Source organism: Amblyomma maculatum, chromosome 11, assembly GCF_055883805.1.
Source record: "Amblyomma maculatum isolate TAMU_Amacu chromosome 11, ASM5588380v1, whole genome shotgun sequence".
NCBI classification, from domain to species: domain Eukaryota; kingdom Metazoa; phylum Arthropoda; class Arachnida; order Ixodida; family Ixodidae; genus Amblyomma; species Amblyomma maculatum.
In genome coordinates, this window is record NC_139354.1 from 57,043,178 (window position 1) to 57,063,744 (window position 20,567).

At 42.2% G+C, this 20,567-nt stretch overlaps 1 protein-coding gene across 1 annotated transcript; it reads left to right on the forward strand.

The window, feature by feature from the left end:
• The first annotated feature begins 2,729 nt into the window (after positions 1–2,729).
• Positions 2,730–19,853, forward strand: LOC146173839 (5'-3' exonuclease PLD3-like). The gene is made up of 9 exons (XM_084585283.1): positions 2,730–2,888; positions 6,094–6,271; positions 8,914–9,037; positions 11,998–12,131; positions 14,167–14,367; positions 17,262–17,401; positions 17,662–17,821; positions 18,496–18,598; positions 19,681–19,853. The coding sequence occupies exons 1-9, from the start codon at positions 2,743–2,745 to the stop codon at positions 19,851–19,853; spliced, it is 1,359 nt and encodes a 452-aa protein (XP_084441409.1). The 5' UTR covers positions 2,730–2,742.
• Positions 19,854–20,567: the final 714 nt, after the last annotated feature.

Consider the following 20,567-nt stretch of genomic DNA (forward strand, 5'->3'; position numbering starts at 1 on the left):
CAACAGGTAATTGAAAATAAGAGGCAATTGAACATTGATAGATGTATGTATGTATGTATGTATGTATGTATGTATGTATGTATGTATGTATGTATGTATGTATGTATGTATGTATGTATGTATGTATGTATGTATGTATGCATGTATGCATGTATGTATGTATGTATGTATGTATGTATGTATGTATGTATGTATGTATGTATGTATGTATGTATGTATGTATGTATGTATGTATGTATGTATGTATGTATGTATGTATGTATGTGTCTCCTAACAACTCATTCCCATTTACGTTTACCGCAGCTCCAAACGTGGCAAGCGTAAATGGGAATCAAACATCTCGAACTCCATCAAGCATCTTACATCCACGAAATGCCGTGTACCTAACATCTCATTTTTCATAGAGAGAGAGAGAAAAAAAAACTTTATATAAAGCAAAAAAGAAGAATAATAATGTAGAGCTCACGTGGTTTGGTCCTCATTCCAGGGCTCCCGCGGCCTTTGCTGCCCGGCTGGCCCGTTCAATCAATCAAAGCTGGTCTTTAGACTCCGAACTGGACAGCACAGCCTCCTACTGCTCCGGTGTGGTTTTGTGAAGTATAGGCACTACACCTATTTTCTGGCAGGCCCATGTGATATGATAAATTGTCGGTTTCTGTGGACACCAGGAAGACGTGTCCCTGTATACGGTCGGATGTGTCTTGCTGTATAAAGACAGGCATGGATAAAAATTTGTAGCTGCCGCCGAGACACCGCCTGCTCCTGTTTAACAGCTTATGAGGCGGACTATACCGTCTTCTGGTCCACCGGTAGTGCACCAAAATGTCTACGTAGGTACGAGTAACTGCATCGGTCTCTTCGGCCTCTGACCTCCCTCGGTTTGCATAACCTCGAGTTATGAGATCGGCCTGAATGTTCCCGGCAATGTCTCCGTACCCCGTAGCCCGAAGTACGAGTTGTTTTGTATCGCTTATCCCGCCGGCCTTCACGATGGCGGCCGCTTTTTTGCCAATCGTGCCGTTGGTGAATCCTCGGCAAGCAACTTGCGAATCGGCCATAACTACCAGCGAACGCCCGGATCTACTGCTCTAAGCTACGCTAGAGCAATAGCGGCCTCCTCGGCGTCAGAAACAGTGCAGTTTCGTAGCGAGGCAATCATTTTCTCCTTTAGCTGGAAACCTACCACCGTCACCACCGCATGTCATTCGTTAGAATACATCGCCGCCTCTACATAGACGGTGTTCTTGTTCTGATAGGTCTTCGCTAAGGCTTCCGCCCTGGCCCTACGCCTACCCTGATGAACGACAGGATGCATGTTCTTGGGAAGTGGCGCTACTGCAAACGTGCAAATCCCATATACATTCGCGAAGTTTCGTTAAAAGATGCGCGTTTGGTGACATTTATAATCTTTCAAGGGCAGCTTCCTGGAAGACCTTATTCGGCCCATTGTTCACGTAAAAAACGTCCACTCGTCCTGATTCCTACCGCATTCGCGGGTGCGCCAGTGTGTGACAACGTAATGTCTAACTCCACGTGCTGCTCGATAAAGGCTCGCTTCCTATCTAAATGCCCCTAAAGTATTGGCGGGCACAGCTGACTGCATTGTCTTTGCAGCACATGTAGGCAGCGTGTTACGTGATACAATCCAGACTTTTTAGGTGTCATTTTTAGGTTAAACGCGGAGATAAAGGCTCATTAATGTCAAGATAGGAAGCAAACCGTGTATTGTAACAAAACCGAGCGACCTTGATATTGGAGTCACTCATCTGCGGAATGTCAACGGTCTTCAAGTATTCGAGTGGCTGCCGTTATCTTTCCCAGTGAAGTCGCATTGTGGAATCAAATTAGGGTACTGAAAGAAATAGCGCATTTTTATCAGCACCTTTAGCACCTCTTGTGCACATGATAAGATGTTATATCCTCCGCCGCATATTAGTGCAATAAAATTAAAAGCATTTGGGTACTAATTTGAACAAGAAAAAAGAAGCCACCAAGCAATATAATAAAAATGTCAGGCTAATAGCAGCGCATTTCGTCGCCTCGATAGAAATATCGCAAAATCAAAATCTCTTTACTATCTTCAATAAATCTACAAAATACTTGAGTTAAGGTACTATAAAAAGAGCGCATGTGTGTACAAAATACAAAAATATTACGCCCTGAAAAGGTTAAATGTGTGCAAAATTGGGTTTTCATGAGCAAAGAATGACCACCAGAATGAAAATTCCTAATTAATAGCGCGCGTTTCTCACGCTCAGGCACTTGCATCAGACCTTCGTGTCGAAAGCGGCGTACGAGCGCAGTTTGAAGAGGAGCACCTTTCCTGTTTGTTTTCTTGTAGCACAAGTCTTCGGTACACAACAGCATTTTTGCGTGCGGCTTACTCCTTCTCAGCAGATCTGTGCAGCTAGTTTTTGCTGCATTAAGTTGCGCTTAACAATGCGTCCTGTCTCTCTCACTTTTCCCCTCTTCCCGCTGTTCACACCGCACCTGGTTCCACAAAACAGGCATCCGGGTCACACATTGTATGCGAAGCGCGTCTGTTCTCACCTTTGCCCATATACGTTGCGACACGACACGCCCCCCACAGCATCGCTGGTATTGGCCAAATACGATGGGCGTTGTTAGATGTTGCTACAATCGAGCCGAAGGAGGGGGAGGAGGCAAGGGAGCGAAAAGCAACCTCCACATGAAGGACGTTCCTCATTTCCCCGTCTCAGCAGCTGCGCTCGACGAAGCAGGATGTCCTCCAAGCCGCGCCTCGCATTCTGCGTGTTCAGAGTCGTACTTCTAGCCACGTGCGTTTTCTCACGCCAGGTTTTGGCTGCTACAGAAAGAAATGCTGCGGCTACCACTAATGCTATGCAAAATGTCGCTGATTCGTGCAGGTGAGTGACGTTTGCACTGCTCAAATTCATAATGTACACGTGTCCGTGGATGGTGGTTTTCCCTCTAATAATAGTTTCAGCGCGAGATCATCATTGGCTATACTTTCTGAGCCAGAATGATCGATCACATCCACCCATTGCTGTATGGAAGCTTGTCAAGTTGAATGTATGAGCTGTCTTCCAACACCTTATTATGACATTGTTTCCCTCCAACCGAGTAGTAGTTTGTTATTTATACGTATATTCTTATACGCTACTTAATTTTGCAATATGCTTGTGCGCATCTGTGATTTTATGCTATTGTCTTACTTAACAATTTCCGCTAATGTATTTTCTTGGGCAGTCCAATTCTCTGAAATTCTTGTTTTGTTTCTGGTTGTCCTGTATTCATTTGTCTAGTCAATACAGCGGTGCGAAAGCTTCGAAATAACGATTAAAGACACGCCGTGGTTCTTTCACTGCCCTTGTTTCTTTACCGAAACAGTTTCTGCGCGTCTAAAAAGGAGCTAACGAGTTATATATATCATTCTAATGCAACAAGGAACGGCAAATCGTTGCGTGTGCCATTTTTTTTGGCACGAATGGAATGGGAAGGCCACAACGAGTGATTCGCAGGACAAGGGCAAAGAGATTGCCGACTTGTTCTTGCCCGGTTAGGCCTTATCAGTTTTGGAATCGCGGAGTCCATGTTTATCTCCACGGACACACAACTGCTAAGGAGATAGTGAGCTGATGAAGAGCAAATAAAGAGGGCGCTTTTGTAAAACTAAAACATTCTAGATTGCTTCATCGAGCGCTTAACGGTTGCCAACATTCTCGTCACAGAATTAAGAAGAAAACAAGAGAAGCACTGAAGGGAATAAATAGATGAACTCATTATTTAACGTATAAAACGAAGAAGATAATACAAAGAAGATTGGCCCAGCGGCTTTCCTCTTATCGCGCTCGCCCTAATGTAGACATATATAGCCAACATTTTTAGACACTGAAAAATTTGGTAAATTTCAAATTTTCTGCAGCCATTTTACATACAACAGTTGCAAACCTCGAGACTGCTTTTGGGTTATGTTTCGTGCAGAGCTGGTACGTTTCAAGAAACACTAAGATATATGCTCGAAATTAGCATTTGCTATCCTATATTGGGGAATGCAAGCATAGTGTTCTAAGAACAAACATTTAAAGACTAATGAGTTCAAAAATGTCTCGCAAGCTGTAACTACTCAGTGAACCGGGTGATGCGCGTACGGGGGCCTATACGTCTTTATCTTGCCTTAATACGATCAAACACTGCAGCGCACTACCGCACAATTACCATCTGTTTACTCCGATCTGTTAACCGTCAGTATTGTCGCTATCTGTTATTATTTTATTCAGTTCATTTTCTAGGTGTGGCAATACGCCATTTAGCCATATCGTCAACTTTGTTGAGAACATTGCTTTGTAAATACGAATGAAAATGTTTCAAAAGCGTCGGTCTGTATATTGCCTCTTTTGCTTGCTCCGTATTTGTTCGGCAGAATGTAATAAAAGTATAAGTAAATAATTGAAAGAAATGTAAAGCAGTAAAACATGGACACTAATGATCACCAACTCGCCTTAACTATATCGACTCATGCTGTATACTGACATTATTATGGTCCGGGCGATACACACCTCTTAGTTATGGGGAGACAGTTGCCGAGGATGCTGCAAAATGGTTAATTTCAAAACAAGAAAACTGTCAGCGTACCCAAAAATGGGCTGGCTGAATTCAACAAGTACCCTCTGAAGTTGTTCCTTAAAAGGGGCTAGAAAAGAAAATAACAGTAGATTAAGAGAAGGTTACTCTGTTATCCAGTGTTCGACAAGAGGATCTGTTCGATTGGCTAATTATCGAAGCAGATAGAGGATTCTTCAAATATATATATATATATATATATAGCTTTTCAGCAGACCCGAAACAATGGCTGTGCGCACAGTTATAAAAGAGTCTCGTCTGAATTTTTTTTTTCGAGTTCTTTTTTTTTATAGGTTGTTTTCTTGTCTTCCTGCAATAATTTTCTTTCTAAGATCATAGCATCAATAAATAAACAATTCGTATAGGTTTAATTTTAATCGTCTTAATGACTGTATAAGATTGCTATGTGGCGAAGATAAATGGTAGTTAACCCGGCGCTTATAGCTTTTTTCACGTTTATTTACATTTTCAGTGTCTATTTTTTCCTTAAAAATAGACATGCTCATATTTCGATATTTTATAACATCCGCAGAAATGATGGTGACGAAGCCTTTCTGACAATTCGAAGAATACAGTCGTCCGGTTTTTTTATTAAACATTTCAGCAAAATCATTACCGCTTTCTCAAATTTCTTTGCCTAGCTGAGGTTGGAAAATGGCTATCTTGAGCCCCAGAATCACGTCTTAGTAAAGAATGCTAGAGCTGTGCACATGGATTACATGGATCAACTGATCAGAAAGCGGCGGGCTGCATGCTTTAACAGTTTTGATGAAGCAGGCAACATAAAGGCTTCAAAACGTACTATGACCTGCCTCAACGTAACTAACGTGCTGCGAGGCTAGCATCCCGTTCATAAAAAGCACTTCAGTAAGTATCACTCAAATGCTAAGGTTACGCACGTTCTTAATCATATTTATGGTGTTGTCAGGTTACGCACAGAAGTAGCCTTCATCTCACACAATTTTTTCTCGCTGTGATATTGCTACTGCATGATGCCTGACATTTAGGAATCCTCCTTTAAACACAACCGATATCAGAGTTTACCCTTCGGACCAACGTCAGCTCGAATTCTGGAGCGTATTCTCCACGTACGGGGCTTACAAAAGGAATTCAAAGCCCTGTAGTTACTACCTTAGCTATCGTTGAGTAATAATACGAAGATGCCAATGCGCATTTTGTACCACCGGTGATTTCTAATCAACAACAATTTTCCAAATGATGCAAAGTATATGAAGCTCATGTAGATAACAGATGCCACAATACGTAGAGACTTGGTCTCTGCATCGATAGTGGCATGAAAACGCATTAATAAATTATTCATTTAAAAAAAAACGAAAATGCTCATTGGCGGTCGAAATGCGTCGCGAGCGAATATTTTGTATGTCTGCTATTTGTAGACCGTGCGCAAGTGTTCACCTTAGTGGTGTATATTTATTTGTGTGTACTCAACAGCATGCGAAATGATGGATTTTATTTTCCTTTCTTGAGGTACACGATTGTAGAGACAATACCAGAAGGTGTGACCTTTGCTGCGGGAAGCCCAAAGCATGTCTCAACGTACGATGCCTGGAGACAATTGATAAGCTTGTCAACGTCCAATATAAGTATTGCGTCTTTCTACTGGACGCTCTCTGCTAACCTATCGGCTTTTCCCTCAGCCCAGCAGGTAAGCTGTCAAAAAAAATTACTTTAAATCACAGTTTTTCTTTAATACTGGCTTGTTGTTGACGCGCATAGTTATCTGAGACTTCGAACCACTAGTCCAATTGCAATGCAGTGTTCTTTACTACAGATGAATTATTTTCATCTTCATTGTTTTTCGATACCCTTGATGAAAGACTATCGTTCTGTATCGAAGTGTGACCCTGGGATGTATCATGCGCTGGAGATTCTCTAAGCGTTAAGGTTACTAATGCTTTGCGGCTGATTGCTAACCGCAGGTTTTTCAGTGAATAAAAGGTTTCTGACTGCCTGTTTCTCCGCTCTTATGTGAGCTTATGGTTGGGAACAGGGTCCTCTTTCGACCATAAGTACTTCAGAATGAAGGGAAGGAAGAGGACATGGGAATTCGTACATGGTGCAACAGAAGTTTGGTTACGGCTAGTTGGCAGAAATGTTTAGAAAAAATAGCGCAAATATAGACGCGGACGACAGATATAGACGGGACAGCAGCCGACTTGGAACTTTGTTAGAAAAAACACCACGGTGAATATATAAGAGCTGTCGCCACTATTAGGCGTTGAGAGTGAACAAAGAAGAGCACAATCTTGATAACACTAGGTGGAAAAAGAAAATAACGAGTGGTACCACAAATAAGAAGGAGACAAGCCTTGCCGCAATAATCGCTTTTGAGACCCCTTTATCATAAAGTTTGTCCTAAAACATCATAACACAACAATTACCATGTTTGAAGCGAAGTAAACAAACAAGAATCAGGATGAAATGAAAAAGAGAATATGCGAGGAGTGTACAAGGCTTTTACGCTAAACAATCATAAGATGTAAACTATGCCGAGCAAATTGAAAATGGAAAAGACCATATAAAATAAAACAGGAGTATACAAGGCTCCATACTAAGAGAAACATGCTGTGAAGAGACACAACGCGACGGTGAATCATTATGAAAAAGAAAGTGTAGGAAGAGCACGAAGCAAAAAAACAGGAGGTGGGAACTTATACCTAGTGAAAACAGGGAAAATGTAAAATATATACAACATACGAAATGTTTTGAATAAATCACAGATAAGAAATAAAAAGTAAGAATGAAAGTGGGAAGAAAAACAAGAAAAGGAAGAAGTGGAAGAGAATAAAAAGAAAGATGAAGGCGAGGCAAGATCTAATAACTGGCGTGCACAAGGCTTCACACTAAAACAAAGATGTGAGATGAAAGAAGAGAAATGAGAACGGGCGTATGGAAAAATAATAATGAAGAGGAAGAATATCACGCAACGTTAAAATGAACAACTTGCGTAAAGAAATAAAAGCATAAATACTTAGGTGAACACATTACGGATTAAACACAACAAAAAGGGTGCTTGTGGAAAGCATGCGAATTGGTTAACACCTACTTGTAGCCATCGAGAAACTTAAACTCGCTCTCAAGTAAATTAATAGAAGGTGCGCTGACACACTTAACGCATTTGTATTTTCTTATTCCACCTTGAGCTATCTTTACAGTGCTCTTGTTTGCGCATGCGCATCTACCAATAGCAGCCACGGCTTCTATATATTCGATGCGGTGTTTGTTTTCTAAAATCAACTTGCAAGTTAACGTGTCCTGTTTACATCTGTGTCATCCATGTCTGTATTTCCGCAATGCTTTCCTGAAACAGGCTAAGTTAGCGGGGCACTGTTTTTGTAAAGTTAACTTGCAGTAGCTTTTCTCTTCTCTTTTTACCTATGATAATTGACGTGGTATATCTAGGGATTGTAGGGGTTCAAAAATTCCGACAGCACTGTGGAAGCTACACGGCAGAAATTCGAAAGCCTGAGTTTTGGTGGTGCACACGGTGCATCACGTTTGTTCTCATTATATTTATCAACTAAATGTACCATCATTATCATTACTAATACCATCATTGTCATTATCACTAATTGCAGCACCATTCTCATGGCTACTATTATCACACTGTAGACAAGGAGACTTATAATATTTATTTCACGGATCCCGGGCTTGGCGCAGTTGGTTAAAGCGCTCGGCTTTGCATCCGAGTGGTGGAAGTTCTATTCCCGGTGGGACAGCATTTATTTATTTCTGACTATTCTCCTCACGCTAGACAAGGAGAATTAGGATGTGCGTTTCATGATATGGGCATGGCGTAATTGCTTGAAGTACTCCGCTGTGGGTCCGAGGGAGGGAAGTTCGATTCCCGGCGGAGACCGGATTCTCATTTTTCTGATGACAGTAGTTCTGGTTTCGGGTGAGCGAACGAACGCTGACAGTATGAGCCATTAAAGAGTTTCGCCTTTAAACAAAAGGAGAGCAAATTGAATAATGTAACGGTTTCTTATCCACGTGACGTGCGTTGCGGTGGCACCTGGATCACTGACGTGAACTTTGCTCTCTTCACTCATTGAAAAGTGCACAAAGGATTCGCAAAGTTATTTACCTTTGGACCATTAGAAATCCCAGTTGTATAGCACGGTGGAGTTCATAGCAATGTGAGTAGTACTCAAATTGTCATTACCACGGGTAAGCTGCACTTATGCAGCGTCAAACAAAGTTTGCTCACTCAGTTGTCAATCATGTATAAGGTCACGTAAACACTTTTTTTTTTCGTTTTTTTTTTTTTGCTTCGTCCAAAATTAGGGAGAACAGATATATCAAGACCTACTCGACGCTGGCCGTAACAGGTGCATCGACATAAGGATCACACAGAATGCGCCGAGTAAAAAGTTTCCAAGTCTTGACTCGAAGACACTCGAAGAAAAACGCAAGTATTTTAGGTTGACTCTGTTTTTACTCTAGATTGGATACTTAACCTGCCCACTTGAGAAGGCAACGCGTTTAGGACTTCCCAAACTGCAGCACGTGAAAACCTTTTTAACGTTTTATTTAGCATCAAGCGAAGCTATATCATTTCTCTGTTATATTACACACGTTACAGTCTCGTCTCTTTCTTCGAAGCAGTCGGTCGAGCTCATTTAATAATGCTTTCGAGCACGGGTGTGACTTTTTTTTTTTGTTTTAAGAGGTGGTTTCCAGCATGCTTTTGTAGCCCCTAGTTGTTAGCTGAACGTGTTAATTTTAAGTTATGGCGGTAAACATTGACGGACATTATGACGGACAGTAAATTAAACGGCGAGAACTCATCTTATTTTCTCTACCGCAAAATACACTGTTGTCCTATATAGGAAGGCAAAAAATAACACTAAGACACAATAATGAACAATGGTATAATACCTTCAGATGCATCCATAAGCAGTCGCAGTCGTTTAAGGCAATTAATTATATGCAGGACAGCGTATTAGTGCACCGTTTTATTGCCGCTTTTATGCACCTGCCTTACCTTAGACCATTTAGCAAAACTCATGATGGATTTCATCGTCGTATTTGTGAAGCAAATGTTCTGGTCGACAGACGCGGTTAGAGACGGCAATAGTCGAACGCGCTATAGATACTGTAACGAAGGACAAGAATAGTTGGCATTGTCATCATCGCCAACTAGACTGTATCCACCACAAAGCAAAAGCCTCCCCATATTCCCTAAACTAATCCTATCCAATGCTATCTGCATTCATTTGACGCCTGCAAACATCTTAATCTCATCCGCCCACCTAATGTGTCCTGCCCATGCCCATTTCACCTCCTTGATTTCGACTAGAATGTATTTAACTCGAGTTATCTCTCTGACTGACCCACTCTGCAGAGTGAGCATTAGCATGGCGAACACCGTTGCTACGAAGCAAAAACACTATCCAGTAAAGAGATTTGCGTGTTGCAGTGTTTACACTGGAGGGCTTAGTCGTTACCGCTACAGACATGTAGTTGAAAAGGAATGTATCTGACTTCTAAAGGGTTCAAAGAATACGCCTAATTACTGATTACTGGTTCATTCGCTGTTCAACCCACTGTTGTACTATGCGGCTTCAAAGCACCTCCTAGGGTGCATTGACCAATCACATTATTACCTAGCAGTATTAAGAAGACAACAATACTGACCATAAATTGCTTGTCTCAATTTTTGGAGCCTTTAATTGCCATTAGCTTCGAGCGGCTAACTCAGTCCTACAGTAAGGAATTAACTTAGAGAAAGAATGACGTACCTTGTGTGCTGTTGTAAGGAACCCCGACAATAAGAAATTGAAACACTTTCGAAATACTTTCTCACTTTCCTTGTTTGGTCAGATATAAGATCACATGTATCGATGTACAGAGGTCGCATATACGAAGCGCAAATGTGTATGAGTTTAACAAAATGCTCACTTGACTGGCACAAAGCTGTACATCTCAAATCTCATCTCCGCACCAAAGACATCAAACTGCGCGCGGAAGGTTATGGTACTGGATTCTGAAAACCGTGTTATCCCTAGCCCCTTCCAAAAAGTACGAGATTCCCCAGGGCTCATGCCTAGATCCCACCTTGTGAAACGCTTGAAAAATTGCCCTTGAACGTTTCCCCTTTGTCGACAAAAGACACCACGTGCAGTTGCGCTCTTTGGCCACGTTGTCCTTGTTCTATAAGGACAAGCTATAACGACGCTCAACCGGCCCCCATGCTCATTTTATTGCGAGAGGTCTTAGCCGTTCGCCTCATTTACATTAAACGTGTGCGATAATAAACGGGAAAGCACCCTCTAGCCATTTCAGAGTCCCAAAATTGCCAATGTTTTCGATAGCCCGAAAATCATAAACATCGCTCACTGACTTTAAACAGGAGTTCCACTCAATTGGCCACTGGCTGACTGAAAGGCATCCTTGCCGTCTTAAGGTTAGTATTATGGGCCATAGATGGCGGCTCAAGCGGATAGCGTTTGGAGCTTGCTACCCTATGGAAGCGTCGCACCATTGCAAGTGGTCGGTAGGGGACGTTTTACTGCTAGCCTATCGTCACTGACTAAAGAACACCAGCTTAATACTGGCTCGTAACGTCTTTGCCAGTAGTATATTGCGATGTCTGTGCGGTCACGTCTGTGAAGGCGCCAGCGTGTCGTCATTGCCAGGAGCACTTAAGGAAGCAGATATCAACCTGGACATAGCAACAGGCCTACCTCGACGACGGCGATCAAGGCCCTGCGCGAAGCAACAAGCTCGCGTTTCATCGCATACCCGGGTGCGGCGAACGCTCCGGGAGTCTGCCCTTGAAATTACGCTCTTCCCAAAGGCAGCGGTGGAAGAAAGAAGCATGCATCGCCGGCCCCGCATTGCGGTCGGTTTACCGTTACCAAGAGCACGCCTGAGAAAGCAGACGCGCCTACAATATGATATCCTCGCTTCCGCACCGTCAAGAACCAGGTCTACCAGTGGGACGATGGTCACGTATTCGCCCACGTGCCGTGGCCTACGTGAAGGAATTCGGAAGGCGTGTCTTCATGGTGCTGTGTGCAAAAATGCCAAGTGGTGCTCTTCGATTGGCCAGTGCTCAAGAATAAAAAATTCCCTATCTAGGTACCTAGGGACAAGACAGTGTAGAAAAACCGGGGCATTTCTGGGGACATTGACAGACCGTCTCTAAGATCTCTACCATCATGTAATTAAATTTGCACTGCTCCTCGCTTCCGTGGTGCCTCGTCGTCTCTCCTCGCTGGCGTCCGCTACCTACGGCTCCGGCCCTGCCGGCGTCGCAACATATATATACAATGCATGAGTTTGGTTTCGCATGCTTCTCTGCTCCTTCCCCTCTTCTCTCCAATGCGGTTCCAACTCATACGACTTTTTCACGCTCTCTTACAGAGGCTGCCAAAGTACGCAGTCTCAATTTGACACGGCTTGGGAAAACGGGGGTACTCCACACAAAGTTCTGGGTCGTGGACGGAATGCACGCCTACATTGGAAGCGCCAACATGGACTGGAGGTCACTAACACAGGCATGTTCAATCGACCCTCCTTCAGCCTTTCCAACCGCCCTCTAGAATACAGCAACGTGGTGTATGCATTCAAAAAATTTATTTATTTATAATTTATTTATTTATTTACACCTTAAGTTCTCCTGACGAGTGGGTCATTACAGTAAAACGTTGATTTTTTTATCAATAATCGCCATTGAGTAAGTCATTTTGAGTATGGCCAACTACGTCGGCAGGAAGGGGATTCCAGCCTGGCTGTCTCAGAAATGTCGGTATTTAGAACATTATTAAACTTATAAAGAAACATAGTTTCACTTTTTTAAGCTGTGAGACAAACGATGTCAAATTTGTTTTTGATGACATTTGGGGCGCTTGAAAAAAAGAAGAGAGTAATCCGAGCAAATAATCTTCCAACATGATTTTGGACACATTAAAGTGTGACAGAAATATTTATTTTATGCAGGTAGCGACCTGTGTATTCATGTTTTAATTTGGGACAAACGGGTTTTAAAAGGGTTTGCAGTTTTACAAGTTCAGATGGTAGTCACAGTTTACGGTATTTAAACATTAAGCAAGCGGTTGGCGTCGTTGGTAATGTTAGAAACATAGGGTGACCAGCCAAGAAAATGAGCTAAAAGGGACACCAAGATTTGCATGAAAAGTTTTGAAAGAGAAATGTAGTATTCCTTCAAGGTATAAGACTGTTTACGGTGAAATGTAATAATAAACGTTTTTTAACATTTAGTCATATTTCCCGTTCGTTGCCTCATGGTTTATTGTAATTTATGTCTGAATTTCTGATAGCAGCATTTCTGTTGTTAGGTGTAGATGTGTAAATAAAGCAGGGGCCAGCAATTCTTCTAATTAAAAGCGATACAGGCCGAGAGGTTATTATACTAAAGTAGAAAAACCCTAAAGAACCGAGTACTTCACAATGGGGAACACTAGAGGTGTCCAGGGTCAAATCTCAGCTATGCCAGTTTTCAGATATGCAATGCCAGCGGCTAGAAATTATTGTATCCAATCGTGTCTGCCGCGCTCACAATTTAGCCATAAAATAATATAGAAAGCCAACGCTTGGGGGAATTTTGTGGGACGCTTTTTCAAAATAAATAAATAATGCTTTCCCTGGCCTTTGAAGGTTAGAACTACTGTCATTGACGAATACAGCCAGTCATGCGTCAAGCTACATACGATTCTGAATACCGCGTTGAGTGGAATAAGATATATGCACAGTATTAAAAATGGCTATCGGAATCTTGGTATCCCTGCTGATACGGAAGGGCAATTGCTCTTCCCAGCTCGGAACCAACTTTCTGCTCACCGGCTCCTCCTGATTTATCTGGAGGAGTCTGGCCTCAGCTCTGTTCTGTAGGCCTGCATGGGCCTATAGTGCTTCGTGCGGAAATGGCGGCGACATATGCGGCGTCAGCAACCTTCCCCTCCCCAACCTTGCCCTAATCCCAACTTCCCCTTCCCCCTGGTCACCAAGAGTGATGCCACAAAGATGGCTAACATAAGACGTGACCAGTACCCCCTCCCCAAAAATAAACCATAGTCACCACCACCACCACCACATGTTAATTAACAACATTATAGAATACGTGCTGCATACTAGATTACGTACCTCATATAGGACGCTGTGAAGTGAACTTCAAAGCGGCCATGAAGTGCTCCTTCTGAGTATATCGCAAATGTCACTCACTACCTTTCCCACTTGTGCAAGTGCAATTTTGTAAAATTTAGTTTGTAACTGCTGATATTACATGTGGCTTTCTGTATCTGGCAAGGTATCCTTTGAGCAATGCATGACGCTATGGCGCAAAAAGATAGTAATACTCGTGCTAAAAGCGAAACGCTATCTTAATGCTATTCACTGGTTATAAAGAATCCTTCATTAATACAGTGACTAAATGATTCAAAAGAGTTTACCTGCACTAGACTCCGATGCGCTAGAGTGAGTTTTTAAAGCATAGAAGGAAATACATCCTTTCTATTTACTGTCCTCTGATGTGGTATCATGTTTTCCTTTTGCTTATTTTTCACGCTTGTCTAGGTAAAGGAAGTCGGCGTATTAATAACCAACTGCAGTCGGGTGGCCACGGACCTGGAGAAGATATTTGAAGTCTACTGGATGATGTCGGACGAGAAAGCCACTATTCCAAAGACGTGGCCTGATAATATCAGCACAACGATCAACAAGTCTAATCCTGCGCTTATTGATCTCAACGGGACGTGCACGCAAACGTACATATCGGTAAGCTCCAGGAACCTGTGCTTTAGCAACAATCTGCGACGTGTCATCTATTCGTTGCCCAGTTTTCCTTACGTCTGGGGTATACTGATAACTTCTTAATGAGGTTAAGAAGTTCGCAGGGGTCAAGTGGATGCAACTAGCACATAACCGGGGTAAGTGGAGAAATATGGGAGAGGCCTTCGCCCTGCAGTGGTTATAGTCAGGCTGATGATCATGAAGATGATTTCCAAAATACCAGAACCGTTTTAATTATATTCATAAAAACGAAATCGCTCCGCTACATTTTGCTAGCTTTTTACTAGCCCGTTCTAAGCAGGATAACCACTCATGATACCCCTTTCCCTCTAACAGCATGATGCGGAAGCTTGTGTCTGCCATTAATTCCTGTCGGTCCTCTGTACACAAGCATCGGCGCACAGGACATCAGACCATATGACGCAGTGTGCTCTCGCACCAAGCAAACTCACATGCACGATAAAGGGCTCCTTTTGAATTCGCTAATCGCTTATGAATCGCCCGATTCCTTTATCACATCAATGCTGGCGTTATTCGCTTCTGCATACAGTTACGTAAACCGCAAGCAAGGGACGGATAACTGCTACTACTTATCGGAGTAGTGCAAAATCACATTGTAATCAGAACACCTTTGCTTCCTTTTGTTCACATGCCTTCCATCCTGTCCTATCTCGACTTAACGACAGATCCAGCGCCGTGATCTTGTGTCACGGTATACAATGAACACCACAGCAGATAGTGGCGGCACTGTCGGGTACTTAATACACTGCGGTCAAACTAGCGTTAGGTTTTCCCTTCTGACTGCACACTTGGTTCGATAACTAGTCAAACATTTCTGATTTTAGTGCAGCTTTAACCCAATTAAATCAAACCCGGTCAAGTACGTAGAATCGGTGACAAAGTCTTAACTTTCTGTCTGTTTCCAAAGAAAAAAAAACAAAACTGAATTCTTGGTTTGGTTTGGTTTGGTTTGTGAGGTTTCCAAAGCAACTCAGGCTATGAGAGACGCCGTAGTGGAGGACTCCGGAAATTTGACCACCTGGGGTCCTGTAACGTGCACTGACATCGCACAACACTAGGACACCACTCCGTTTCGCCTACATCGAAACGCAGCCGCCGAGGCCGGGATTCGATCCCGTTTCCTTGGGCACAGTAGTCGAGCGCCGTTACCCGTGCACCACCCCGGCGAGACCAAAACTGAATTCTTACCAACCTTCATCCCCTTTTGCTCAATTCAACCTGCTTTCAATACAATCAGTTTCGCTCATTTTCAGCGTTTCTTCCTTCCATTTTTCTTTCCTTATTTTGTGTAATTCGCTCTTGGTGGTGATACGAGTGTCAAACTGCAAGATTGATGTTTCACAAAGCTCGAAAATTGGCTCCTATAAGGTGCTTTCAGCCAGCATTTAACAACACTAGCTCGAGAGCAGGAGTGTAAGACTTCAACGAACAAAGCACTTCATCTCTAGAATACTTTTGGACTCCTGCGCGTTGGTGTTCAAAGAACACTCTATCAATTCGTAGAGCAGCAACGACTGCAGCCCACACTTTCCTCAACATTTCTGTTTCATCGGCCAAGTATTATTAAGCTACTGTGCGTTCATTATCATTATATGGCGTAGTTCCTCATGTAGATAATTACAGTTCAGAAATCGTGAACTACAACATCAGTTCTTTGAACAATTAAGCTACTCTGCGGTCATTATCATTATATGGCATAGTTTCTCATATAGATAATTAGAGTTCCGAAACCGTGAACTACCACATCAGTTCTTTGAACAATTAAGCTACTGTGCGTTTATTATCATTATATGGCATATTTTCTCATATAGATAATTATCGTTCCAAAACCGTGAACTACAACATCGGTTCTTGGAACAATTAAGCTACTGTGCGTTCATTATCAATATATGGCGTAGTTTCTCATATAGATAATTACAGATCCGAAACCGTGAACTACAACATCAGTTCTTTGAACAATTAAGCTACTGTGCGTTCATTATGATTATATGGCATAGTTTCTCATATAGATAATTATCGTTCCAAAACCGTGAACTACAACATCAGTTCTTGGAACAATTAAGCTACTGTGCGTTCATTATCAATATATGGCGTAGTTTCTCATATAGGTAATTACAGATCCGAAACCGTGAACTACAACATCAGTTCTTTGAACAATTAAGCTACTGTGCGTTCATTATTATATGGCATAGTTTCTCATATAGATAATTATAATTCCAAAACCGTGAACTACAACATCAGTTCTTTGAACAAAAAAAAACAGTCTCTGGCTGCTGTCTAAATTTTTCTTGTACAAGACACCATTCCGGATCTTAAACTCAGGGAGAATACGCAGGAAATCCCTAGGTACCGCATCTACGTCTCCTATGAGATGCGCCATCAGTTGACGAAGCTGTGGACCATGTCGTTGCCGATCGGCCATATCGTCAGGATTCAAGACACCACAAGGAAGCTGCTCTAATTATCAGTTATAACCGTCGCTGTGATGCAGTGGTTAAGAAGTCCGTCTAGTGTGGCGCCGGGGCTAAATCCCGACAGCCGGCGGCTGCGTTTCCATGCAACCAAAACGGAGTAGCGTCTGCGTGCTGTGTGGTGTCAGTGGTGCACGTTAGAGCCACAGGTGGTCAAAATTTCCCGAGTCCTCCACTAAGGCTTCCCTCATAGCCTGAGTAGCTTCGTGAGCTTACCCCCTACAAGACCAAACCAATTATTAGTTTCACCTAGCCTATTCCTATTTATTACGCAGTGTAATCATCTGCATCATTTCGTTTCATCTCATTTCTAACTAAACAAAGCAGCAAATATATGCTCTTCTGTGAATTGCTTCTGATCTATGAAGACGGAATCTTTCTTTGCAGAGTGCTCCCCCTTTCTTTACGACCTCTGGTAGGACGGATGACATTGACGCCATTCTGGACATCATTAATAAGGCCAAGAAGTTTGTGCATGTTGCGGTCATGAACTTCCTACCCATTGACTACTATTCGAAGAACAAAACGTAAGCCACTTCATGAGAACTATCTTTCACGAATTAAGCGCTAAAAGCACTTGTAAAACGCGAAAGCAGAAATAGCAGAAAGTACAACTCAGCCCTTCAATAATACACTTTGCACTATGTTCTGTCGTTTCATTTACCTTATATATATATATATATATATGGACAGTTCGTTAGAGGAGTTGTACTGCCCTGGCGATTTCCGTTGGCTCAATAACCACCTGTGTTGTTACAGAAGTTTTCATTGATAATTTCCGTTTCAGATTCTGGCCTGTGCTTGACAATGCGTTGAGGCGCGTCGCTATTGAGAAGGGAGTCCACGTTCGACTGCTTGTCTCCAAGTGGAATCACTCGAAGCCAGTCATGTGGAACATGGTGGAATCGTTAGCTGCTGCCAATAGTAGCAATATCTTCATCGAAGTGGTGAGAAAGCGCCGTACTGTAAAATAATCCACTTCGTTGCTTTTACAAGTAACCCTCAAGAAAAAAAAATGTAACGGATGTATGTTAGCAGTATCGCACCTACTTAGCGGAAATGTGGAGTTAACAAAAACCTTTCCGCCCAGACTGAGGACAATGCACAGAGCTATCGGAGGATGACTGATTTTCACTATGGGGCAACAAGCTGGATTCCAAAGGGAAGCATTGTGTAGGAGGGGTTGGCCGAATGAAAGTTACAAAAGTTACCTGGAGGTGGGGTGGGAGGGAGGAGGTGCTTGACAGGACATTTGTAGGGCGAAGGTGGTCACGGCTAGATCGGGACATAATATAAAAATTAGACAAGTGTGGATTCTCGATATTCCTGTCATTTTCTACTTCTGTTCTATGCCTCAACCCTGCAACAGCCTCGGCAAAGAGGCTGGAAATATGTATCAAACAAACAAATAAATAGAATAATATAAATACAGGTGAAATGTTTGCATGCAGTGGCTGCCCTAAGGCTGATTTGATGCGTCAGCACGGTCAATAGAACCAGATCGTCGCTGAAGCGAACTAAAGCACGGTAATGGCGTGTCACCTCAGACATCTGCCTGCTTTGTGAAACAGAAAATTTTAACGTACAAAAAAAATGTCCTTTCTTTTTTATTGTATTTCAGAAAGCAATGCAGATTCCAGCGTACACAGAAGAGCAACGTCGAATTCCGTACTCCAGGGTGAACCATGCCAAAATGTTGGTCACAGACAAAGCGGCGTATGTTGGTAAGCCTGCATGTGATTCTCTCGCCAACAATCCTTTTCAAGGACCTAAATAAGACACCCACAAAAGTTACTGGCCTACAGAAACTAAAAGGACGACTGTATTGATTGTGTAAGCCGCCAAGTGGTTAAAAAATGATTTTAGCTGTCACTTCTTTGGGCTCGTAATGACGTTAAGCAAGAACTTCCTCTACTCATGAACAGTCATTTAAAAAACTGGTAAATGAAATCAGTTCTAAGCTGCAAGCAAATGCCCGAAATGAAAGAACTTTGCTTTTTTTTTTTTTTTCAAATGCGGTAGTAGCGTGTTTCGGAGGGGATATCATGACGAAGTATCACATATATGGCCGCGGGCTATAACCGCATCTTATATTCGATGACCTTGCAAAACCAAGCACAATTATTCTTGCTTTAAAATCAAGATGCTACGAATAATTATCTCGCAGAAGCTCAGTTTTTCTCATATGAAATGTGCACTAAACCTAGTCCGTTTAATGTGATTAAATGATGACGAGTATATATTCTGATGATACCGACCGTTATAGATCGTAAAATAATTTTTCAGGAATTACAACGTTTATTTAACAATAATCATAAGTAAAATTTAACAATAATCATAAGAAGACCGAAATTGACGTACATTAAGTGCATGTAAATTCCACCAACATCTGAAATTCATCTTGACCCACCAAAGAATTATGGTGTGATACGTTAATTTTGTTGCTGATTACGTCGTGTAAGAATAAAACGTGTTATGTAATAAAAACAACTTGGACAAATCTACTATTTTCTGTAAATTCACTGCAGGGCTTCAATACAGCGAAATAAAAGTGTGAGGTTTAGCTTTTCCTGGTAACACTCGAAAGACTATTTATTAAGAAATAATTATTTGCATAAAACTTGTAATCTTTATAGTCAGCTTACAGCCTTAAGCAAAACAAAACAAGCAATGGTGTTGAGTGTAAAAGCCGACCTTATGCGAGTGAGTATCCGGGTTAAAGCTACCTTATCCCCTATCCCTCTAACATATATATGGTCACGCTATTATACCAAACCTTTATTCTTTTTTTTTTCTATTGCTCAAGGAACGTCAAACTGGGAGCCAAGCTATTTCACCAGCACAACTGGGGTTGGTCTCATTGTAGGCCAGGACACGGACGACTCGTTCAAAGGAGAAATGAAAGCCATTTTTGAACGCGACTGGAACTCCAATTTTAGTTACTACATCAAACCTGGTAATAAAGGAAAGCAATGTTGACCGCTTTGGAGTCCATCAAATTATCAGCATGCCATTGAAATTCGACTGACAAAACTTTCCGAGGCATCCTGTCACGCCAGGTTAAGTCACAGCAACGGCCTTAATATTTTCACTTTTTTGTCGCGGTGTTCTACTTTGGACTGAAATGAAGAAATCACAGATGAACGCGATATTATCCTAAAACTCTCTTTGCTAGTTCATCCAGCATCTGTATTACCGGCGGATGCAGCGAAAAATCCTAGGCATGATTCAAAAAGATTATAGTTAGCAGATGATATGTGCATGCTCTCACTGATCGTCCGCTTGTGCTACGTCAACAAATCACAAGGGGTGATTGAGATGAAAGAGATGATTTCATCTCAAAAGAGATTTTGAGATGAAAGATTGAGATGAGAACCGAGCCCTCCGAGCCCTTTCAAAAGAAATCACAAATAAGATTCAATACCACTTTACTAATTCGAAACCTCGGCGCTAATACAGTGTACAGCAGAAAAACCAAGAAGTAATGTGTTCAATTCCTCATTGGTTCTCAAAACATTTGCGCTATTTCGCGCTCATTGTCTCTACTCATCCGGAAGCAGTGGTCGTCGCGCCATAATTTGTCTTCACAAACCTTAGCCGATTTGACGCCAGGTTATGCTGCCCAAGGAGAGCACTGTGGTATGTGCGAGGAAGCACTTATCAAGGACAGAACGGATGCTTGCTTCTCGCTCG